Here is a 20,768-nt window from a genome sequence, read left to right as displayed (position 1 = left end):
ATGTTTTTTAATGTTTTTTTAATGTTCCTTGTAAAAAATTACAAGATTAAAACAATGTATTTTTTTCTTTTTTCCGTAAAGTAATAGACACTGAAAGTATTGTGCTTATACTTCTGCAACACCTTCCTTGAAAGGAACAGTAAAGAGCTCAAGCAAGGGCAACTTACAGGAGATACAGGGATAGTCCCCTCCACCACAGGCTGGCAGGCCTCCGCCACAGACTTCACATGGCCAAAGCCTACAGCTGTGAGCAGCAATTTGGCTATTTTTAGTGCATTGAGATAAGCTCCCCGCCGGGTCTCCATGTCAGCATTTGGCAGGAAGTTATTTCTGGTGAGCATGCTCAAAACAAGTGGCAGCCCACCACTCTTCAAGAAGTTGTACTGGAAGTCACTAGCATCCTCACCCAACGTCCCACTGGCAGGCATGAGCAAGGCGTACACCACCTGAGGTACACAGAGACATTGTGCATATCAAAGACTCATGCCACACACACACACAAAAAAAGCCCTTTGGGCAGTGCTGTTATTGCAACTAATACTAAAACTATTAAATATTGTTAATTAAAATAAAATATAAATATAATTACTTGCCTTGGCAAGTAACAGAAATAATATCTAAAATTACTTAAACTGAAATAAAAATCGAGCTAAATAGTAATAAAAAAATCTTTACTAATTGTATTATTTGTGTTACGTTTTTCTTTTTTAGTACACTTAATGTGTATAACTGTGTTTGCTTGATGTTTTGTTTTATTTGTATAATCTGCATAAAACAATAACTTGTTTCTAAATAATTTATTATTGAAAAATAATTTAAAAAAGCATCTATTAAAATTACTAATAAAGTAAACAATGAAAAAAAATTATAATATATATATATTCAAAATATTATTAAGTACTATAATGGTATATACATCATATTAAAATAACCTTGCTTTTGAGGGGTACACATAACCAGGTGTGTGTCTATACATGGCTAGTTTCACAAAATATTAGCTGCTTTTCTAACATCGGGCCAAACAGTTCTCGTTGCTTAACCGTTCCATTCCGTGCCAATCTGTCCCAGCCGGTATGGATATGGTTTCATTTTCCACTGTGGCAGTCATTGCCTTAGCAACACAACAGTCTACACACATATGACATGTAATAGCAACTGCATTACAAAGGATATTTCTTAAAAAAAAAATTATTAACTTGCATTTACTTCGCTAAAATACCACGCTTCGTCAGCTATTGAGGTAGCCAGGCAACAGACAAGTGACCAATCCTGAGTGGCAGTATAACCACACACATTCTACTGGAGAATTCCGGGCCGAGAACAGTTTGTAATTGTGCCTCGCTGAACCAAGCTCAAGTGAAAATATATCTGGAACCGTTCCTTGCAGTTCTTAGGACTGTTCTGTCCAATGGTGGAAAAACAGCTATTCTCAAAATGAACAAACCTCAATCAAGTAAAGCACTTGAGACGGTGACGGCCCAAAGAAACGAGAGTCCAATGTGGGGCTAAGGCTGTTTTCGCCAAGTTTGGCGTGATCCAGACAAATGGCTCGCAGACTTTCCACTGTGGTGTTATCTGGAAAGCAGAAAGCGTAATGAACAGAGACAGCAGATTGGTACAGCTTGTCATCTCAAACACAAACAGGTATCTAATGAAGCATATAGAGCACCTGGAGGCATGAGCTTCATTAGAACGCGAGCTCCATCCCGTAGGAGAGGCATGCTGAGATTACAGCCCAGGTCCGCAACTTGCCAGAGGAAAGAGATGTATCGCAGGTGGAGTGACATTATCTGATACAAGAAGAATCAGAGGTTACACTTAAAACTGCCCAACACAAAACATTAAAAGGTAGTTATAATAAATGCAGTGAAAAATGTAATACCATTTCTGCAACACTTCCAATAACCGTATTACATGGAGCAATGTTGTCAAGTGCCTTTCTCAAGGGCATAGTAAAGGGATGTTTATATCTTACAATATACATAATAGAATAAATGATGACCAGGGGAGAAGGGATCTGTAATATTTCTGCTAGGTTAGGCTTGACCAACATTCAATGCTTCAAAATGGCTTAAAAGAAAATGGCTCCAAATACATTAACCACAACTTTAATCAAACAGCCACTGTTGCCAAGTAGATTCAAAACGTCAAAAGTAAAAAGTAGAACAAAAAAATAATCAAGTAACTGAGCTGAAGTTTGGATTCTGGCATATGTGCCTCTAAGGTCCGAAGCTGCAGGACAGTGTACATCTCGTATACCGACAATCTTTTTGATCAGAACAAACCAAACAAAAAAGCACCTTCCCAGTTATGTTTTTTACAACAATATTGTAATTGTAAACTTAGTTTAGAAGTATCATGTGAATTGCATGAATTTATATTTTATATACAGTATATATATATTTTATAACCTATGACTGTCAAAGACAGCTTGATACTATGGCTGATGAAAAAAAAGTGTTAGGAGGAAACGCATTCCATTTTTCACCATGTCAGTAACAGTAACCTAGTAATTTAAGTCACTGCACTCCCTTTTCAATGTGTAAACATTACCCTAAAACAATAGACAATTTGGCTCAATTATGTGCCTGATTGGCATGATGCTCACCACGCCAGGAAGACAGCTCTCCACTTCAGGGTTTGGCCCATCACTGTAGTGATTTCCATGGTTCCCAGGGGAGCCAGTGGAGGAGTCTGAGGAGCTGTCTGGACTGGAAGGCATATTGGCGCTGACCTGGGTGAGCTTGGCTGTAATGAGCTGGAAGAGAGGGAATGAAAAAGTACACTTGTAAAATATAACAACAGATCATGTTCAAACATGCTGTTAAATTTAAGGCAACGGTTATGTGTGTGTATGAAATTCCTTATTGTGTAAATTGAGAAAAACAGCCAAGCAAATGCCTACAGTTTTGTCTTTGAGGTTTAGCTGCCCAATTAGCTTCCTGTCATCTGCTGGGTCTATGATCTCTCCCCCGATGAAAAGTTCAATCTTGGTGTGCGTGCTGTTGGCCTTTATTCGGTTCAAAATGCAGCGTCGCACAGAACCAATTGTGTCATTGGTATGCGACCAAATATCCAGATCATCAACCTGTCGGCCTTGATTTGGGAAACGCACAACTAGTGTAATATGCTTTCCTCTGAAAGCCCTTAAAGGAAAAGAAGAGTTTGAGAGAGTTTGTTAGAATCTGGTTATCACAGCTAAGCAAAAATAGCAATTTAAACTTCATTTATGACAGGGTTGAATGGGTCTACCTAGACATGGGCAGGATGGTCCTCTCCTCATGGTAGTCACTGTCACATTCGGTTATATACTCCCTGAGCACAGTCAGTACTCTCACCATGCGGATGGCCTCCTGTCTGGCACAGTTAATGCTGTCTTTATCTCCGTCCAGCACACACAGGGTGTCATAGGATGCTTTGAGCCGGTCAAAGCAAGACTGAATAAAATCCTCATGGATCTCTACCTGCAAATAGTCATGTGACATTTTAAAAACACGCTCAAGAGAAACACAACATTTATTACACCAAGTGATATGCATCTCCGCTAAACTATTACCTGATTGGCTTGTAATTTTGGTCCAAGGTTTGTATAAATCTCTTTAAGCAAGTCAATTGCTCGGCTAGCAATATCATCACTTCCTTGAATCACAACCTGTCAATAAAAAAAGGGAGACGAGAGATGGTTTGAGCTCAGACAGACATTTAGTGTTTGCCTAAATTTCATTTAGCTTTAAAAGACTAGCAAAATTTTAATCATTGTTCCCCTGTTGACATTACAATAAAATATAAAATTCTGATAACTGATTACAAACCAAAATATTTCATTGAAGGGCTTTTTTTTCAACTTTGCTTCTTGCCATTTACAATACAGTAACATATTTAATTAAAGCTGCAAGCAGCATTTAGCGGTGTTCAAGCAGTTAAGGCCTTTAAGGCCGTTAAGCACAAAAGCATCAAAAGACATTAAGTTTTATTTAGCATACATTTAAACACTGGCATAATAGATGGAAAAGACCATTTACAGCCAATACAGGCAATTTACCATAGGAAATATATGTCTTTAAAGCTTTTTAACAGTTATAGCGCCACCTATGGTCCAATCTCCATGAAACTTTGCATGCTTCTTCGCCATGTTATGACACATATGCTCATCAATTTTTGTGAAGTTTTGACTTTTCGTTTAGGATTTATAGGCTTTTGACTGTATTTTGCCTCGCCCCTTTTCTAAATGACCCTGTTACAGCCACCCAAATGCAAAATTTCAACTTTTTTTCGATAATTATTGATCTAGAGAGTCCAGAGAATAGGCCTAGAGTGGTTTGGTTCCGATCGGGCGAAAAACCAGGGACTAGTTCGCAAAAGTAGGTTTTGGACAAAATTCGACATAGCGGAAAATTTTTCTTGCCTAAATTGAAATTGGAGATTTCATTTACATTTTGTCCAACGGTCGAGGAGTTAACAGCAATTTAGTACTTTTGGTTGCGGTAGCGCCACCTATGGGCCAATCGGGGTCATACTCTGATAGGTTGTCCCCAAATTGAGGCCTACCATCTGGCTGAGTTTCAAGTCTCTGGGCCTTACGGGTTGGGCTGCACGATGCGTTTTATGGGGATTTTTTTTTTTCAAATAGCAATTAGAATAGGTTTTCAGCACTTCGTGCTTGAACACCTAAAAATTACCAAAATAACCAAGAGACTAAAGAGAAGGCATTTTAGGCAGGTAATATCCCAGAACAAGCAGCTCTGAACATACCCATGAAGATCCAACAGCTTACCCTCCACAGGTAATCCAGCCCTATAAGCTCCAAGTCATCCATCATGTATGCCCGGCGTTTTGCAACTAGTTTGCCTTCCCTGCAGTTGACTGCCTTGAAGAATCGTTCAAAGCATTTCATCCCGTTCTCTGTCAGCAGTGAAGGGTCGAGCTGCAGCACATTGTTCTCAAAGAAGTCCTTGTTGATGTCTGGGTCAAGGTCGGGCTCGTCTCCCATGAGTTTGGAGTACCATTTGAAGCAGGCCTCCCGATCACACAAGAACACCGCATTCTCTGCCAGGCACTTCCAGATCTGCTTAGCCTGAGGTGCGCAGAGCCAGAGCTGCCCATCTTTCAGTAAGAACCTGAAGGATGAGGGTATTTAGTGATTTGTTAAAAGTCTTTAGAGAGTCTAAAGCCTGTTTTATGCTTCTGCGTCGAATCGACCGCGTACCCCTGCAGACCCCTCTGCGTCGCCGCGAACCCCTCCGCCGTAGCTCGACGTGCACCTCCAAAAAATTTTAACTACGCGTCGAGGCGACGCAGACCACAAGGGCTGTGATTGGTCAGATGCACCGCGATCCAACTCAACCTGACGCAGAACCATAAAACGGCCACGACAACGTAGGAGTGACGGCGTAGCTACGCCGTGGAGTTGACGCAGAAGCATAATGAGGCCTTAAGAACTGTCCGTTTTCATAATAGACCTTTTGGCGCAGATCCAATTCATTTAATGACAAAGATCGATTGGTGTGAAATCAGTTTTTCTGAACTTAGGTGCAAAAATCTTGAAATTTATAACAAATAATTAGATTTTTATAATACAATAGCCTAGTACACAAAGAACATTTCTGTGTGCGTTTAGTTTTGGTAATTAAATCAAAGGGATGAAAAAAACAAGTAAAAATGTGAAGTGAAAAACACTTTCCATTTCTGGCACCTTCATTACCTAGCTACAGTAAACAGTTTATTATAGTACACACTGTGATACTCAGGTTCATGAGAAAATGAGTAACGCTTTGAGTCCAATAATAATGTGAAAAGAAAAAAAGATGGCATTGAATATGGGTTCTGCAATCTATACAGCATATAGAAAGGCTGCTTGTGAAGTATAAATACCTCAAGAAATTAAGCCGTTCCTGGACCTCCTGAACATGACTATACCGACTTCCTGGCCTAACCGTCTGAGGATCAAAGTCTGTGTGCTCTGATAAAACATAAAAGTTAGCATCAACAAATGTTTAACATCGTGGGCATAAACCTGAACAAAGACAAATGTTTTAATGAATTAATTATGAATAGGTATGTGCAAAAAAAACATCAACAACATATTGTCAAGACTCACAAACCTTTTGAGAACTGCCTCATATTCTCCATGTATGCAGACAGGTTCTCTGCTACAAGAGTGACCAGTGCATGGTTGTGCTGCAGTTGGTTGATTAAGTCATGTCGATAGAAGACATGTGGGCTCCGCTGTGTTTGACTGTAAAGAAGGAAAAACGCATTAAACATAACTGAATTAAAATTCCTTCACATTAATTATTTTTAATATGTCCATTATATTTCAATTTCTTCATCTAAATTGTATGATAATGGGCTTTTTAGGTATATACACTGAACAAAATTATAAATGCAACATTTCTTTTTTGCCCCCATTTATCATAAGCTGAACTCAAAGATCTCTAGACTTTTTCTATGTACACAAAAGGCCTATTTCTCTCAAATATTGTTTGAAAATCTGTCTAAATCGGTGTTAGAGAGCACTTCTTTGCCGAGATAATCCATACACCTCACAGGTGTGGCATATCAAGATGCTGATTAGACAGCATGATTATTGCACATTATTGATTATTGCACGCTGTAGTATACGCCGATCCAGAGCATCCCAAACATGCTCAATGGGCGACATGTATGGCGAGTATGCTGGCCATGCAAGAACTGGGATGTTTTCAGCTTCCAGGAATTGTGTACAGATTAGACATGTGCCGGTATTCGTAATGCGATAAATCGCAGTAATGAATATGCACGATATTGTTATCACGGGCACTAAATAATAGATCCGAATTAAGATTTTTAGAACGCGCATTAGCTTCTTTTCCATCAACCGCTTAAAAAAAAAACTGCGTATATGCTGCGCAAAACACGTGCGCACTCTGATGTAAACAATCCCCACATGGAGAAGCAGCATGGTGGAAGGAGGAACGCTGCCGACGATTTATCCCCCTTCTAAAAGTCAGGGCTGCCAAAACTCACGCAATCGACACTTTTCACACGCTCACGCCACATCATCCATTTTTTCACGCAGAGAAAAATAGGAGCAAAGAGGACACTGACACCGACAGACTAGACAGAGCAGGTTACTTTTGATATGAAAAAAGTTCTAATCTCTCAGATCCGTCCATTTTATTACGAAATTCAGACAATAAATACTGTTTTGGCGCTTGTAAATGTGACAGATCGCTGTAGTGCCATAATTTAAAGTAAACCGATCATCTGTTACTTTTTATTTAAAGGTACAGTACAACTTACCGAAAGGTATATATGCCTCATACATAATATCGATCAATCAGTGTTTTTCAACTACGGAAGGAGGTCAATAAAAATGCAGGAGAACAATATTGTCACAGGACGTTACATTTACCTCAGGAAAGCCATTTAATGACCAGCACGTTAGTTGCCTAGAAAAAAATAGCTATAGAGAGGAGTATTTTGCTAAATATGTGCACTATATTTCATATTTATTATATTTTTACTTGTGTAAAAAATATACATAATTGTATTACATAATTTTTATTATAATGAAAACCGCATTATATTTAATTTGTTATTTTTAACCTTTAATAATACCAGCTGATTGGGGTCTCTGTATGTTAACAGCATTATGCGAGATATATTTTTTCTTGAGAAAAATTAACATGTAGGCTATTTAGCCAAATAAGTCAATATTGAATCAAGAATTGAACTGAAATTGTGAGAATTGTGTTAAGCAATAATACAAACAGTAGCCTACCAGTTATTGTACCATGTAAACATTGTAACATGTTGTCACTTAACTTAATAAAATTCTGTTTAGTTACCAAATGTTTTGACAATCACAATTACACCTATTGTGATGCAAGTTTTTTTTTTTTTTACATTCTCCCCAATCCATCCATTTCTCTTGTGCATAGGGCTGGGAATCGCAACAAAATTTTCGATACCGATAACTTGACTTCGATACCGGTTCCTGAACGATACTTTTTTCGATACCAATTTTATCAATATAATATAACCTAAAAAAAAACTTTTATTTTTTCAGTTTGTTGACATTTTTACACTCATATTTTGAGTCTGTAAAAAAGCACCAATGCTAAAGTTTTCTATGTTTCCTAATAATTTAACAACATGTATTCTTTACTTCAATGAGCTCATTGTTTCTGCCTTAACTTAATGCATTGTTTAACAATGAAACTGAATGAAAATTAATTGAAATGCATTACACACAGTCACCTCTGATAACAGATCACTCTAAATTGTAATTTAGACATGCATTTTCTGTAAATCTGCTTTAAAACGATATGTATTGTGAAAAATGCTATACAAATAAATGTGAATTGAATTAAATATAGCCTACTAGGGTGCGGGATATATGCCTCGCGCTCGGCACACATGAAGCTTGCCGCAAAGCACTGGCAAAAGTAGCCTAATGATTATGGATGTGTCGGGAAACGATAGCAAGGAGATATTTTAATTATTTATTAATGAACAAGAGTTTACTAAGTGTGTTGGCTGCAAAGATGATTATTGCGAATTTGCGATGCAGACTCGTCATTCCTGCAGTAGTGAACGCGCGCCTATATGGATTAGGTAATCAAACTATTTATTTTTTAATTGTTTCGTTTTAAAAGTAGACATATTTTGAACATATATAGGACTATTTCTCATGTCTGTGAGGCAAGTATCCTATACGCTGAGTTTAGGTTAATATGTGACGCGCTCCAGTTCTTGTAGTCGAAGACGGATAAACTTTCTACTCTCGAGTGTATTCTGTGCGCTTTTAAGTGCCTTATCAGATTTACCGTGTTGCCGGTCTTGGCAGCAATTATCTTGTCGAAAATATTGCATCGTGTCGGGTACATAGGTACACTTTTGATCATTTCCACATATTTTCTATCTATCTGGGTTGGGACGCTTACACATATACACAGACACAAACACACACACACACACACACACACTACAGCCTCACGTGCGACGAGGCACGTCTCTGGGCAGCCGTGTAAACTAGTGTTTTTCCGCCACAGCCAATCATGCTGTCATGCTGCATGCTTATTGTTTCACTTACATTGACGAAATTAACCACTTAGGTACCGGAATTTGGTACCGAAAAACAAGACATGTTTCGATACTCGGTAGTATAAAGGCAATTCGGTCGGTACCTAAAAAGTACCGATCTCGGTACCCAGCCCTACTTGTGCAATTAAAATACCGTGATAAAAGCTCAATCAATTAATCGCAGCATTAAAATTTGATACCGGCACATGCCTAGTACAGATCCTTGCAACATGGGGTCATGCATTATCATGATGCAACATGAGGTGATGGTCGTGGATGAATGGCACAACAATGGGCCTCAGGATCTTGTCACGGTATCTCTGTGCATTCAAAATGCCACCAATAAAATGCACCCGTGTTCGTTGTCCATAACATAAGCCTGCCCATACCATAACGCCACCACCACCATGGGCCACTCGATCCAGAACGTTGACATCAGCAAACCTTTCACCCACACGACGCCATACACACTGTCTGCCATCTGCCCTGTACAGTGAAAACCGGGATTCACCCGAGAAGAGAACACCTCTCCAAAGTGCCAGATGCCATCGAATGTGAGCATTTGGAGACGGCTTATGGTAGAGAAATGAACATTCAATTCACGGGCAACAGCTCTGGTGGACATTCCTGCAGTCAGCATGCCAATTGCACGCTCCCTCAAAACTTGCGACATCTGTGGCATTGTGCTGCGTGATAAAACTGCACATTTTTGAGTGGCCTTTTATTGTGGCCAGCCTAAGGCACACCTGTACAATAATCATGCTGTCTAATCAGCATATTGATATGCCAGACATGTGAGATGGATGGATTATCTCAGCCAGGGGCGGAGTGGGACCAAAAAATCTAACAGGAAATTTCTTAGATTTTTTGGTAAAAAAAAATTAACTCTTGCTAAATTATTTTAAACGGATTAAGAAAGCCACCACTACTGCTCACATCCATGGTTAGATTGATTTGTTTAGATCCAGTGAAGTCGTGTCCCACGACTTTTTCTCAGGGTCGATATTAGTGATCGACCGATGTATCGGTTTACCGATATTTTTCCTGATATTTAAGCATTTTCCCATAATCGGGAATCGGTTTTGTAATATCGGATTTTCCGATAAACGGCGCCATCTTGTGGCCGTTTTGAGAATTCCGCCATTGCAGCCCGCGTCTGAGGAGATCAGTCAATAACAACTCTGTGCACAGGTAAAGTATATGTTCTACTTGCTTTGCTTTAATTATTCAACTTTATTTAACATAACAGACATGCAGAAATGAGATTTGAGACATAAATTCCTGATATAGTTTATTTATGCAGCTTGGTTCTAAAAAATTGAGACGAACTCATTGAGCCACGAAGCGTAATCCGTCACGTCCTTCCCCAATAAAGAGTAACTTTACACTAATATATAACAGACATGAATGAGTGCATGTTGAAAATAAAAGCGCTGAATTTAATTCTCTATCTGTTGTATTTGCTCACCATTAGTCTCTGAAAAAAAGTTCGTTCATATTGCTGAGCACTCACTGGGTTGATGATCAGGAATGCTCAAGCACGGCCACTGAATGAAACTTTTGACAAGATTATCTTGTTTAAACACCCTAGATTATATTATCATTTACTACATAGCAATTATTTCGCTAATACACATCTAAATATACCGCTTTGTGGAAATTAATTATTTATTATCTGCACGCGCGATTGCAGTTGAGTAACGTATAGCCTAATGTTATAGTTATGTATAAATGCATAGATAAACAGCACTTTGTCATAAAGCATTTCATGATCTAGACCGACAAAAATATTAATAATAATTAATAACATACTAGTTGGAAAATGCAATGATGTATATGCTGTTTTGTTTGTTACTTTCCTGATGTTATAGGCTATTCCAGCTAATATTATGCAGTGAATTAATATTACCCAGTGAATTATTCCTCACTCTTAGTTTAAACCTATTAAACGGCACATAAACCTTCTAAAACTGTTTAAAATGAATTACATTTCTGCAAAGGTGATATGACTCCCCTGTCAATTATTTTTTCCATATGAAAACATTAGACTTTTAACATTTATTTTGCCTATTGTTAACATTGTTGCTGCTGATGCTTATAAATGATATGTATAATTTCGATATAAATTATATAATGTAATAATATAAATGTTTTTATTGTAATTTGATTAGTTTACCATTTATGAAAACAAATAAACATATCCAAATATGTTAGAATAGTTTTTGTGCTTTATTTTTTACCTCATCAAAGCTTTTATTTTTAAACAAAGACACTTAGTAACAGTGCACTTTATTTTTTTACTCAGACCCCTCTATTTATTTGTGTATAAATATCAAGGGTTTTTTTTGTATGCAAGGAGGGAGTGATTGTCATAAATAAAATGGTTTGTTCAGTTCATTTGTGTTGTAATAATTGTGCCAAAAACAGAAGTATAACAGTAAATAAATATCGGTTCTGCATATCGGTTATCGGGCACATACACATGCAAATAATCTGTATCGGTATCGGTTATAAAAAATCAATATCGGTCGATCACTAGTCGATATTGTCCCCCACCACTTTTTGAAACATTGAGGCATGGATGAACCTAATACAAATAAATAAAACATCTCCAGTTAACTAGCAGAGCATTCATTTAGTTCGCTATTAAATAAGAGGTCTACCCCTAAAATGTGTCGTCTTTGAAATCAAGCTGAGCGCTCGTTGATGCGGTGATCAGTTGCATGGATACAGTGTTCTCTTGTGGCTCGTGCAGTCTTCACTCGGACGCAACACTATTCAATCTATCGCCGTTGCAGAGACTCTCTATTCATTCCGGTGCAATCACAAAATAAAATGCATACAAACGTGTCCCTGATTGATATAGACTGTAACCACTGATGAACATATTCAGTTTTCATGAGAGAGAAAAAAAAACTGTACGAGTGCGGATTAGAACCCGTAACCTCTGAAACGCTTGGCAAAAGATCTACCACTAGACCATTTAAGAACTTAAATAGAATTTACGGATTGATGAATTTATTTACGGGTTGAGCAGAGAGGCTGTACAGTTTGACAAGCGGGCAGCAGATGGTGTTGCGAAGAAATTGCAATGTATAACTATTATCAGATCAGCCCTCACGGCCTCGAAACACAACCGGCCCATCAGGAAAAGTCCCGACTCTCCCGATTGCCACTCCGCCCCTGATCTCAGCAAAGGAGAAGATTTAGCAAACAGCAAACAGATTTAGACAGATTTGTGAACGATATTTCAGAGAAATAGGCCTTTTGTGTACATAGAAAAAGTCTTAGATCTTTGAGTTCAGCTCATGAAAAATGGGGGCAAAAAGCAAAAGTGTTGCGTTTATAATTTTGTGCAGTGTAGAAACAGACTATTTCCTTGTCCCTAATTGAAAGCTTAAATTTACATAAGAGAAGCAATATCCCGAGACATCAAAGCAAAGGCAGAAAAATAATTTGTTGTCATATAAAACTCATTGCATAAGGTGTTGGAAAGTATTGGAAAATGTGAGTTCAGCCTTCCTCTGCAATTAAATTTTTCTCCAACTGACTCACATGTTTAAAGTTTCCCAAAGGAAGAGTGCACTAGATCCGAACCTTGTCCATATACCAATAGTATGCATTTGTAAGTTTATGAAATGTAACCCATGGCAGCACTCTTACTGTAAGAAGCTTTATACACATGAATGTTGTCCATGGACACTGATTGGTGATTTGATTAGATGGTGCAGGAGACACCAAGCAAAATACTCATTTACTGTAATTCAAAAGCAAACTTAAGCTTTAAAATTAGTTAGAATAATAATAATGATAATATTTCCCAAAATTAACTGTCCACTTACCCCTCTAAGCTCTTTAGTAAGTTAATAGGTATTTTCTTTCTGAAAAACAACAGGGATGTGTACGATACATTTGCTACATTTACATGCTCTTCCTAAAATGTGTGGTTGAATTTCATGAAAATACTCCTTGAATATGAGCAAATAACACCAAAAATATCTTTGTCCACTTATTTTTTTGCACTAAAACAAGTATCAATGCTATTGATGGTTAAAGTTGGTTGAAACCAATTGTATTACCTTAAATTCTGGGGGGCTTCTCCAAAGAGGCTACAGATCTCCCGTATTTGCTTCAGTGCAGGTATCACCCATTTGTCATTAGTTCTTAATTCTTCTATGAATCTGTCTATCCACTGCATCTTCTGTGTGTCCCTGTCCTACAGCAGAAGAAAAGCACTGTTTTTAATTTCACATTCTCAACCGTTTACTCAGCCTCACGTTGCTCCAAATGACTAAAACATCATATACAAATGAATTTAGGTTATAATGGAAGAAAAATTAAGAAAATGTTACATATTTAACCAAGGTTGATCACAGTACCTGGGAGCAGCTATAGTCCAAAATCTTGATATGAGCACTAAGGGCCTGGTCCATGATATCCACAGGAACATCATCACTATGGGCCAAATTCCACAGCAGATTGAGTACTTTGTGAGCCATTACACCATCCTTGTCATCCTCTGCCAGCCGTCGAATCAATTCCAGTAACTTCTCCCTCTGCTTTTTACTTGCATTAGTCCAGCTCTCCTATAAACCATAAAATGACTCCTTTGAGGACAGAGATTCTGTAATCTGTGGGAATGCTAGTAAGGCACACATAGACATGCTGAGTCCTAATGAAAATTCTACGTATGACCAACGTATGGTCTCTACATTAATACAAAATAAATAAAAAAAATTGTATAAAACTGCAATTGCCAGTTCATTACAAATAACCTTGAAGCAGTCGAAGAGATGGTCCAGCTGTTCAGGTGAGAAATCCCACGCCAGCTTTGCAAGGAGATCATGAACATTCTTGACGATGGCCTCATGTTTCCCAGCCTGAGGATATAAATACCATTATTACAATCACAAAAACTCTTTGAATGACAGGTTGCCTAATAAAGCTTTACTAATAAAGCATTCATTTTAGAAAAACTGCCAAATGTAATGCGTTAACAAATATATCATTTTATTAGATTTACAGGTTAATGTTTTGTTTTGATTGGTAATATTGTAGACATTGTATGGCTTGTATGAATGTCATCAATGTTCTTAAAGGTACTTAATGCATTAAAATCAGAAACTATGAGTATTTTTTTAATATTTAAAAGCAAATTTAAGAAGGCCATAATTTTAAACAATTATACATTATCATAAAATATACATTAATCACACAGGAACTTGAGATTGTCTCTCACCTGAGCGGCCCAGATGTTGTCTAGGTCCTGAAGCGTTAGGGCCTTTTCTTTGATGACAAATCGAAGGATCTTCTCCAGTTTCTCCACATACTGTGGCTGATGAAGGCTGTCTCGCAGCACAATAGACAAAATGTTGTTCTGCTGAATCCATTCCTTTGAGAAATAAATACATGTTCATCTAATGTAAAGATACAGATTTGAGCCACAAAAAAAAATCTAACTGCCTTAAAAACCTTTATATATCTTAATGACAAGTTTTGTTTGCTAAGTATATTCAATGATAATGACCAAATAATTTGCCTGACAAGGCCCATAACATTCTCCGGTTCAATCGTTAAGTACTGCAGCATAACTTACTGCCATGCGCTCTGCTGTCAGCCACTCCTCTTCTTCAGGATTGCCATGACGATGCGTGTAGTACGAAACACTTGAAATCACCTTGTTTACTTCATTTAGTGCATTCATTTTGCCATTAAAAGAAGAAATCTGCAATAACCTGTAACACAAAAGGTCAATGATTAAGAACAACCATTTAATGTACTGCCTAAATTGAAACTGGTTTAAGCCAATGTTCAGCTCACCTAAGAATCATTTTTAACCTAAATATCTCTAAATTCTTCACGGTTTCCTCTTGTCCTGGTACTCGAGAAGCCAGGTTCTTCAAAGATTTGATTATCATAGACAGGGCATCGTTTTTGGCTTCGTTCTTTGCTTCCTTTTTTAATTCCTCATCCGTGAGGTTTTCAAGAAACTGGGGAACCATTTCTATGATGGAAAGGAAGTACTTCTTCACTGTGTGCAAAGTGAGAAACTCATAGCACTGTCCAAAAGGCCTGCAAAAAAGAAAAAGAAAATTAAAACAGTAATCGCACCTTACAAAAATAAATTCCAGCTTTCAAGCAAACTGGTCCAATATGTTTGATAGTTCTTACTTAATGAGAGCAGCAATAATCTGAACATTCAGAGCTTGGCCGCTCATGAATCGATCATGCAGAATTTGAAACCCGTTTAAGGTGCCGAATTTGTTAATTAAATCCACCAACCAGCCCTGAAGAAAACAAATAAACAGGAAGTTGTCATTGAATAGACCAATACAGGATAGAACATTTACAATTAAAGCAAAAGACAGATTCACAAACAGATAGCTGATGCTTAAAATGCTTAAAATACATGTTAAAAATTTATAGGAATGCATAAGTAAAAAAGGGTATATTTCAGGTGCTGTGTGAACAGTCTCCATTTCTTTTTAAATTTAACCATTTCAAAAAACAATTTCAATAATCCATAAAGGTCCAAAAGATTAATCTTAAATTTCTCCAGTGACACAAACACCCTCTCACCTTGGGAGAGCGAGGGTCAGGTGGACGGGCAAACAGCTCATCCTCAGCTAGCTGAACCCCAGCAGGCACCGTCTCAGAAGGCCGGGTACCATTGTAGATGTGGAACTTACAGTGGGGGTTGGTGGCCATTGCCAAGAGTTCTAGCAGAGGGAACCAGTCCTGAGATAGCTTGGTCACACACAGCTCCACCAGTCGATGGGCGTTATTAATGATGCACCGCTGTCGAGAGAATGAGACAGAACATGTCAGGCCGGAAACGTACCCCTAGAAGAGTTGAGTATGTTCTGGCTTTAAAATACACATGTAGTTGACACACTTTGATTTACAGTGAGTAGGAAGTCTTTAAATGCAAAAACATGATCTATATTTGCAGTTCTATTGAGGCTGATCCTAGAGCAGCCATTAATGAGCTAAAACAAGCCTTATACGAGAGTGATGACTCAGAACTGTGTCCTAATACTGCCTCTGTTTTACTGAAAGGAGCTCTTTGATCAAAGCTTTGGCATTTCAATCAAACAGCCAAATAAGATGAAGGCAACCAAAATAACATTGTTTCTTCATAGACACCCAAAAAAGTAATAAATTCTTGAGAGGACAGACCTGACAGTAAAATGGTTAGTAAAACCCTTTAATGTGGAAACAAAGAGACAAAATGCTTTTCTGAAATGGGAGGCATGATTAAAATGCCACCATCAAGCAGGTTGCAGGACTTACATGGATCTCAAATTTCCATCCACTAACAGCCTCATCTGTCAGTATTTTCGTAAAGGATATTGTCAAGCCATCTCTGAAAAATCTCTGGCATGCTTCACACTTGACATCAAGTCCTGGAGATAGAAATAAAGGAAAACCTATCAGAGGCTGACATTTAATGAGGCTGAATAATTCCTTTGAGAGCAAAAGTGAAAGCTTAATAAAGGTAATACAGCTTCTGCTACGGATTAGCAAAAAAACTAATGAATAAAGAAAGAATATCGAGTGAGAAACAAGAGCTAAAAATAAAGTATTACCTTTTTTACAAAGATCTATAGCAGCTTCAAGAAGAACTTCTAATTCACCCTTTGGCAAAACTGGAACGACCCAACGAGGTCTGTACATAAAAAACAAAAACAGCATAATTAGTCTACTTAATATATAACTGATAAGACACAGATGTGCAATCTCCCTACCAATGGAAAATAGCCGTAATAAATTACTTCATATCAACATCCTCCTATCATTCATCTCCAGTGCTCCTGATTCAATTATACACACAATTGGACCAAATGTAGAATAAGAGCCCAAACCTGTTGATCATGTCATCCAGCTTGGCCAGTTCAGTGTGGGGGAAAGCTGGCTCCTCCTCCTCCAGGGGAGTGGGACAGTCCCCCTGACCCTGCTCATCTGGAGGGCTCACTGGGGAGTTCTCGTTGGATGAGTTGGGAGAGGATGTCTGCAATGCAAACAGTTCAAAGGTTGAGGAAGTGCACGACTCAGATTCAAAGATAACATTCTGGGCCATTACTACAAACTTGGAGAGCACCATTAAGTGGCCTCATTAAACACATGCTGTAAAAGATGACGCGAAACTATGCTCGTATAGTATAATCATCAGTATAATCATGTAGGTTGGTTGATTTTATCCACCTGGATTTTGAACTATTAATTATATGCAATGAAATCTGAAGTCATGCTTACTGAAAATCAGCTTTGCCATAACACTTAAATTAAAAGTTATTTAAAAATTTTTAAACACTTCACAAAATTTCTATTTTCACTCTATTTTTGATCAATTAAATGCTGCATAAGAAAATTCTTTCAAAAACATTTTTAAAAATCTTACGAACTTAAATTTGGAACGTCTAGCATCAGATCTGCATGATTCCAGATAAATTGAGAATCACATTTTTTTTTTTTTAAATAGAGATCATGATTCTGAATAGACAACTAAACAAAGTTACATATACTTTACTAGAGGTAGTATAAGTATAAGTCAAAGACTTCCCTGGTTTCATTACCGGATGAAGCAGTGTTTTTGAATAAATCTCTTGAATGAATGATTCAATAACAAACCAATTTAAGTCACTTGTCGCCACCTAGTACCTACTGGTGTTACAATGTACTTGATACAATATTACAATCTGTATTTGAAATGTTATATTAAAAAAATATGATTGAACGCTAAACTGGATATCAGTGTTTATATCAAACTAAAAACTTGAAATATGAAAGTGAAAGTAACACGTGAACCCATACTTGGAATTTGACCTCTGCATTTAACCAATCCAAGTAAGTGCACACACATTAGGAGCAGAGTAGTGAGTAGTGAAGACACACACACTGCAAACGTGGATACACACACCCGGAGCAGCGGGCAGCCTTGAGTGGCACCCGGGGAGCGACTGGGGGTTAGGTGCCTTGCTCAAGGACAATTCAGTCATATTCCCGCCGGTACTGGAATCAAAACAGCAACCTTTGGGTCACCAGTCCAACTCTGTTACCATTAGGCCATGACTGCCCCTGAACATGCCCCTGCCCCTGCCCCTGAAATATTGGAACAGAAATAATGATAATGTGTGGGTGAAAAGACCTGTATTAATACCTATACATGATAACTGCTTTCTAAGTAAGTGACTGAGCAAACGTAGATTTGAATGTTCAGGTGTGAGTTTGTCCAAGGTTTAATAGACAGCCGAATCGTTGTCATTTAGCAATAAGATCGTGTGGGGTTCTTAATTGTGATTGCAATCTTTTAACGATTAATCGTGCAGCTCTAGAAAGCATAAAGACTATTCATGGCAAATAAATTATGGTAAATGGTAAATAAATTAAAACTAAATGGAAAGACAAATCGCATAAATAATTTACTTAGTGAAAAATAACATTTACAATTTTTGTGGTTACTATATTTTAAGATTTAAAAAATCTAGATGATTTCCTTTTAACACTTTATGTGGTTTAAAGCTCCAGTAGGTAGCTTTTGTAAACAAATATTTGTTAAAACTGTCATTATGTCCTGAAAGTAGAATATGAGACAGATAATCTGTGAAAAAAATCAAGCTCCTCTGGCTCCTCCCTGTGGTCCTACTGCCATTTGCAGAAATACACCGCTCCCGGTCAGAAACAACCAATCAGAGCCAGGAGGAATGTCTTAGCAGTGTCAATCACGCTCGTGTACGCTGATCACCCCTCTCTTGCACAGCGCGAGCGCGTACCGTCGTTCGTGACTCTCCTGTTCGAACTCGTTCATCCAAATGAACGAATCTTTTTTCAAGTAATTTCGTTCATTCAACGAACGAAATTACTCGAAAAAAGATGTGTTCATTTTGAACGAGTCTTTTCCGGAGTCATTTCGTTCATTCAACGAACGAAATGACTCGAAAAAAGATTTGTTCATTTGGATGATTAGTTCGAACAGGATCACGAAGGTGCATCACAGAACAGAGCAAGGCGAGCATTTGTGCTAATAAAACTTAAAGTTTTTTATTTATTTTTGAAATGACCGATCGTTTCACTAGATAAGACCCTTATTCATCGTCTGGTGTCGTTTAAAGCCATTTGAAGCTGCACTGAAACTGTCATTTGGTCCTTGAAACGTTTGTGTCCTATTGAAGTCCATTATATGGAGAAAAAGCCTGGAATGTTTTCATCAAAAACCTTAATTTCTTTTCGACTGAAGAAAGGAAGACATGGACATCTTGGATGACATGGGGGTGAGTAAATTATCAGCAAAAGTTTTTTTTAAAAGTGAACTAATTCTTTAACGTTATCTTAGTAGCTATTTATAATTATAGAAAGAGTGCAACCTTATAAAGTTACATGTATTGCAAAATACATAATGATTTGAGGACCAAGTTTGTAGTCAAAGTATGGGCAGGCCATAGTCAATGTAAAGCATATTGTTGATGTTTCGTCCCTATTAGTGAATGTTCCATTAATGTTTATAATCCGCGGTCATCGGTGGTCCTGCTTACTAGCCTGCGCGTTCACGGCAGGCTCCGCTGTGGGGGAGGAGCTGTGGAGGGAGGGCTGTAGGGCAGCAGAGAGCAAGGGGGTTGGACCTGTAAGTTGTGCTTGTTCAAATTTTCAGGCTAAGTCAACATTTTCTCAAAACTCCCTACTGCAGCTTTAATTGAAAGTAAAAAACGAAAGCCACACTCGTCCCGGCGCCATGGGCGTGCATTGGGGGGCCTGGCCCGCCCTGTGAGTCACTAGTGCCCACCCTGGACGAGCCTTTCTCCCTTCACCAACTCCACGTCCTTTTTCCAACTCAACAATATTTTTTCTTAATAAGCTACTGTTATCAAAAGTTATCGTTTTGTATATAGATAACTCCTGAATAAAAATAAAAATGTATTTGGTCTGATTTTTTAAAGAGTAACATTAAACGGATTTGATTGGTTTGTTGGTAATGAGCGTGGAAATACAGGTGATACGCGATCTTATTTAGCAAGTCATTCATTCAAATGGCTGATTCATTAAGAATGAGGCAGTTGTTTATGAATGGGTCCTGAATGGGTCATTGAATCTTTGGCTTAACCGATTCGTTCAAAACGCTGAATCATTCAGTATTGAAAACAGGTTGAGTGTTGCTATGAGACAAGATGGTTCTGCTATGATCGTTGCTTGGATTGGAACTATTTTCGCTGCTAAAATAGAACAAAAACAGTCAATATTTAGTTTAAAATGTGACTTAATATTAATTTCTTGTCATTGAACTGTCATATGAAATCAGTGTCACATTTTCAATCGTGATGGTATTCAGCACTCGTGGTCGTGTGAGTAACTGCATCATATGTTATAAATATAAAAACTGAATTACCACAATTTGTTAGACGAGTTTCTTTGTGTGCGTTGCGCTCATTTGTTTCGATTTCCCCTCAAGAGGCTGCACGAGCCCTAACATTGCAACCTTGTTACCATCAGTAGATTATGCATTATTATCCACTATCGATCATTATCATTGTATCATAAATTATCATAGTCGATTAATGTTATTATGCAATGAGTTTGATCTCATTTGTGCCCCCCTGAAAAAATTTAATGTCCGTCCGTGAATTTGTGCCTGGCGCCGGGTCTGCACCTTAATGATTCAGGTGTCTTATAAGCAAGCATAAACTATGTTTCCATGTGAGGGATTAAAA

The 20,768-nt window shown here is 37.9% G+C and overlaps 1 protein-coding gene across 8 annotated transcripts in view; it reads right to left on the bottom strand.

Moving 5' to 3' along the window:
* Positions 1-20,768, bottom strand: part of usp9 (ubiquitin specific peptidase 9) — a 52,710-nt gene that overhangs the window by 18,331 nt on the left and 13,611 nt on the right. For 4 of the 8 annotated variants that reach the window (XM_077215371.1, XM_077215372.1, XM_077215375.1 and 1 more), the window contains exons 3-24: positions 16,932-17,077; positions 16,656-16,735; positions 16,360-16,472; positions 15,646-15,864; positions 15,238-15,353; positions 14,887-15,138; positions 14,663-14,801; positions 14,306-14,458; positions 13,842-13,946; positions 13,446-13,652; positions 13,146-13,282; positions 12,909-12,947; positions 6,102-6,235; positions 5,872-5,959; positions 4,775-5,117; positions 3,557-3,652; positions 3,253-3,464; positions 2,906-3,146; positions 2,609-2,758; positions 1,670-1,790; positions 1,445-1,575; positions 168-446 (exon numbers count right to left, since the gene is read on the bottom strand). In XM_077215371.1, the coding sequence (XP_077071486.1) occupies positions 168-446; positions 1,445-1,575; positions 1,670-1,790; positions 2,609-2,758; positions 2,906-3,146; positions 3,253-3,464; positions 3,557-3,652; positions 4,775-5,117; positions 5,872-5,959; positions 6,102-6,235; positions 12,909-12,947; positions 13,146-13,282; positions 13,446-13,652; positions 13,842-13,946; positions 14,306-14,458; positions 14,663-14,801; positions 14,887-15,138; positions 15,238-15,353; positions 15,646-15,864; positions 16,360-16,472; positions 16,656-16,735; positions 16,932-17,077 (3,501 nt within the window). The remainder of the gene's footprint in view (positions 1-167; positions 447-1,444; positions 1,576-1,669; positions 1,791-2,608; positions 2,759-2,905; positions 3,147-3,252; positions 3,465-3,556; positions 3,653-4,774; positions 5,118-5,871; positions 5,960-6,101; positions 6,236-12,908; positions 12,948-13,145; positions 13,283-13,445; positions 13,653-13,841; positions 13,947-14,305; positions 14,459-14,662; positions 14,802-14,886; positions 15,139-15,237; positions 15,354-15,645; positions 15,865-16,359; positions 16,473-16,655; positions 16,736-16,931; positions 17,078-20,768) is intronic. The other 4 variants (XM_077215373.1, XM_077215374.1, XM_077215379.1 and 1 more) reach the window with 1 other exon arrangement.

This window comes from Siphateles boraxobius, unplaced genomic scaffold, assembly GCF_051911475.1.
Source record: "Siphateles boraxobius isolate OS27281-9 unplaced genomic scaffold, OSU_SipBor_1 7, whole genome shotgun sequence".
Taxonomy (NCBI): Eukaryota; Metazoa; Chordata; class Actinopteri; order Cypriniformes; family Leuciscidae; genus Siphateles; species Siphateles boraxobius.
The sequence above is the reverse complement of the archived record's forward strand: the minus strand, read 5'-3'. Positions and strand labels throughout refer to the sequence as shown.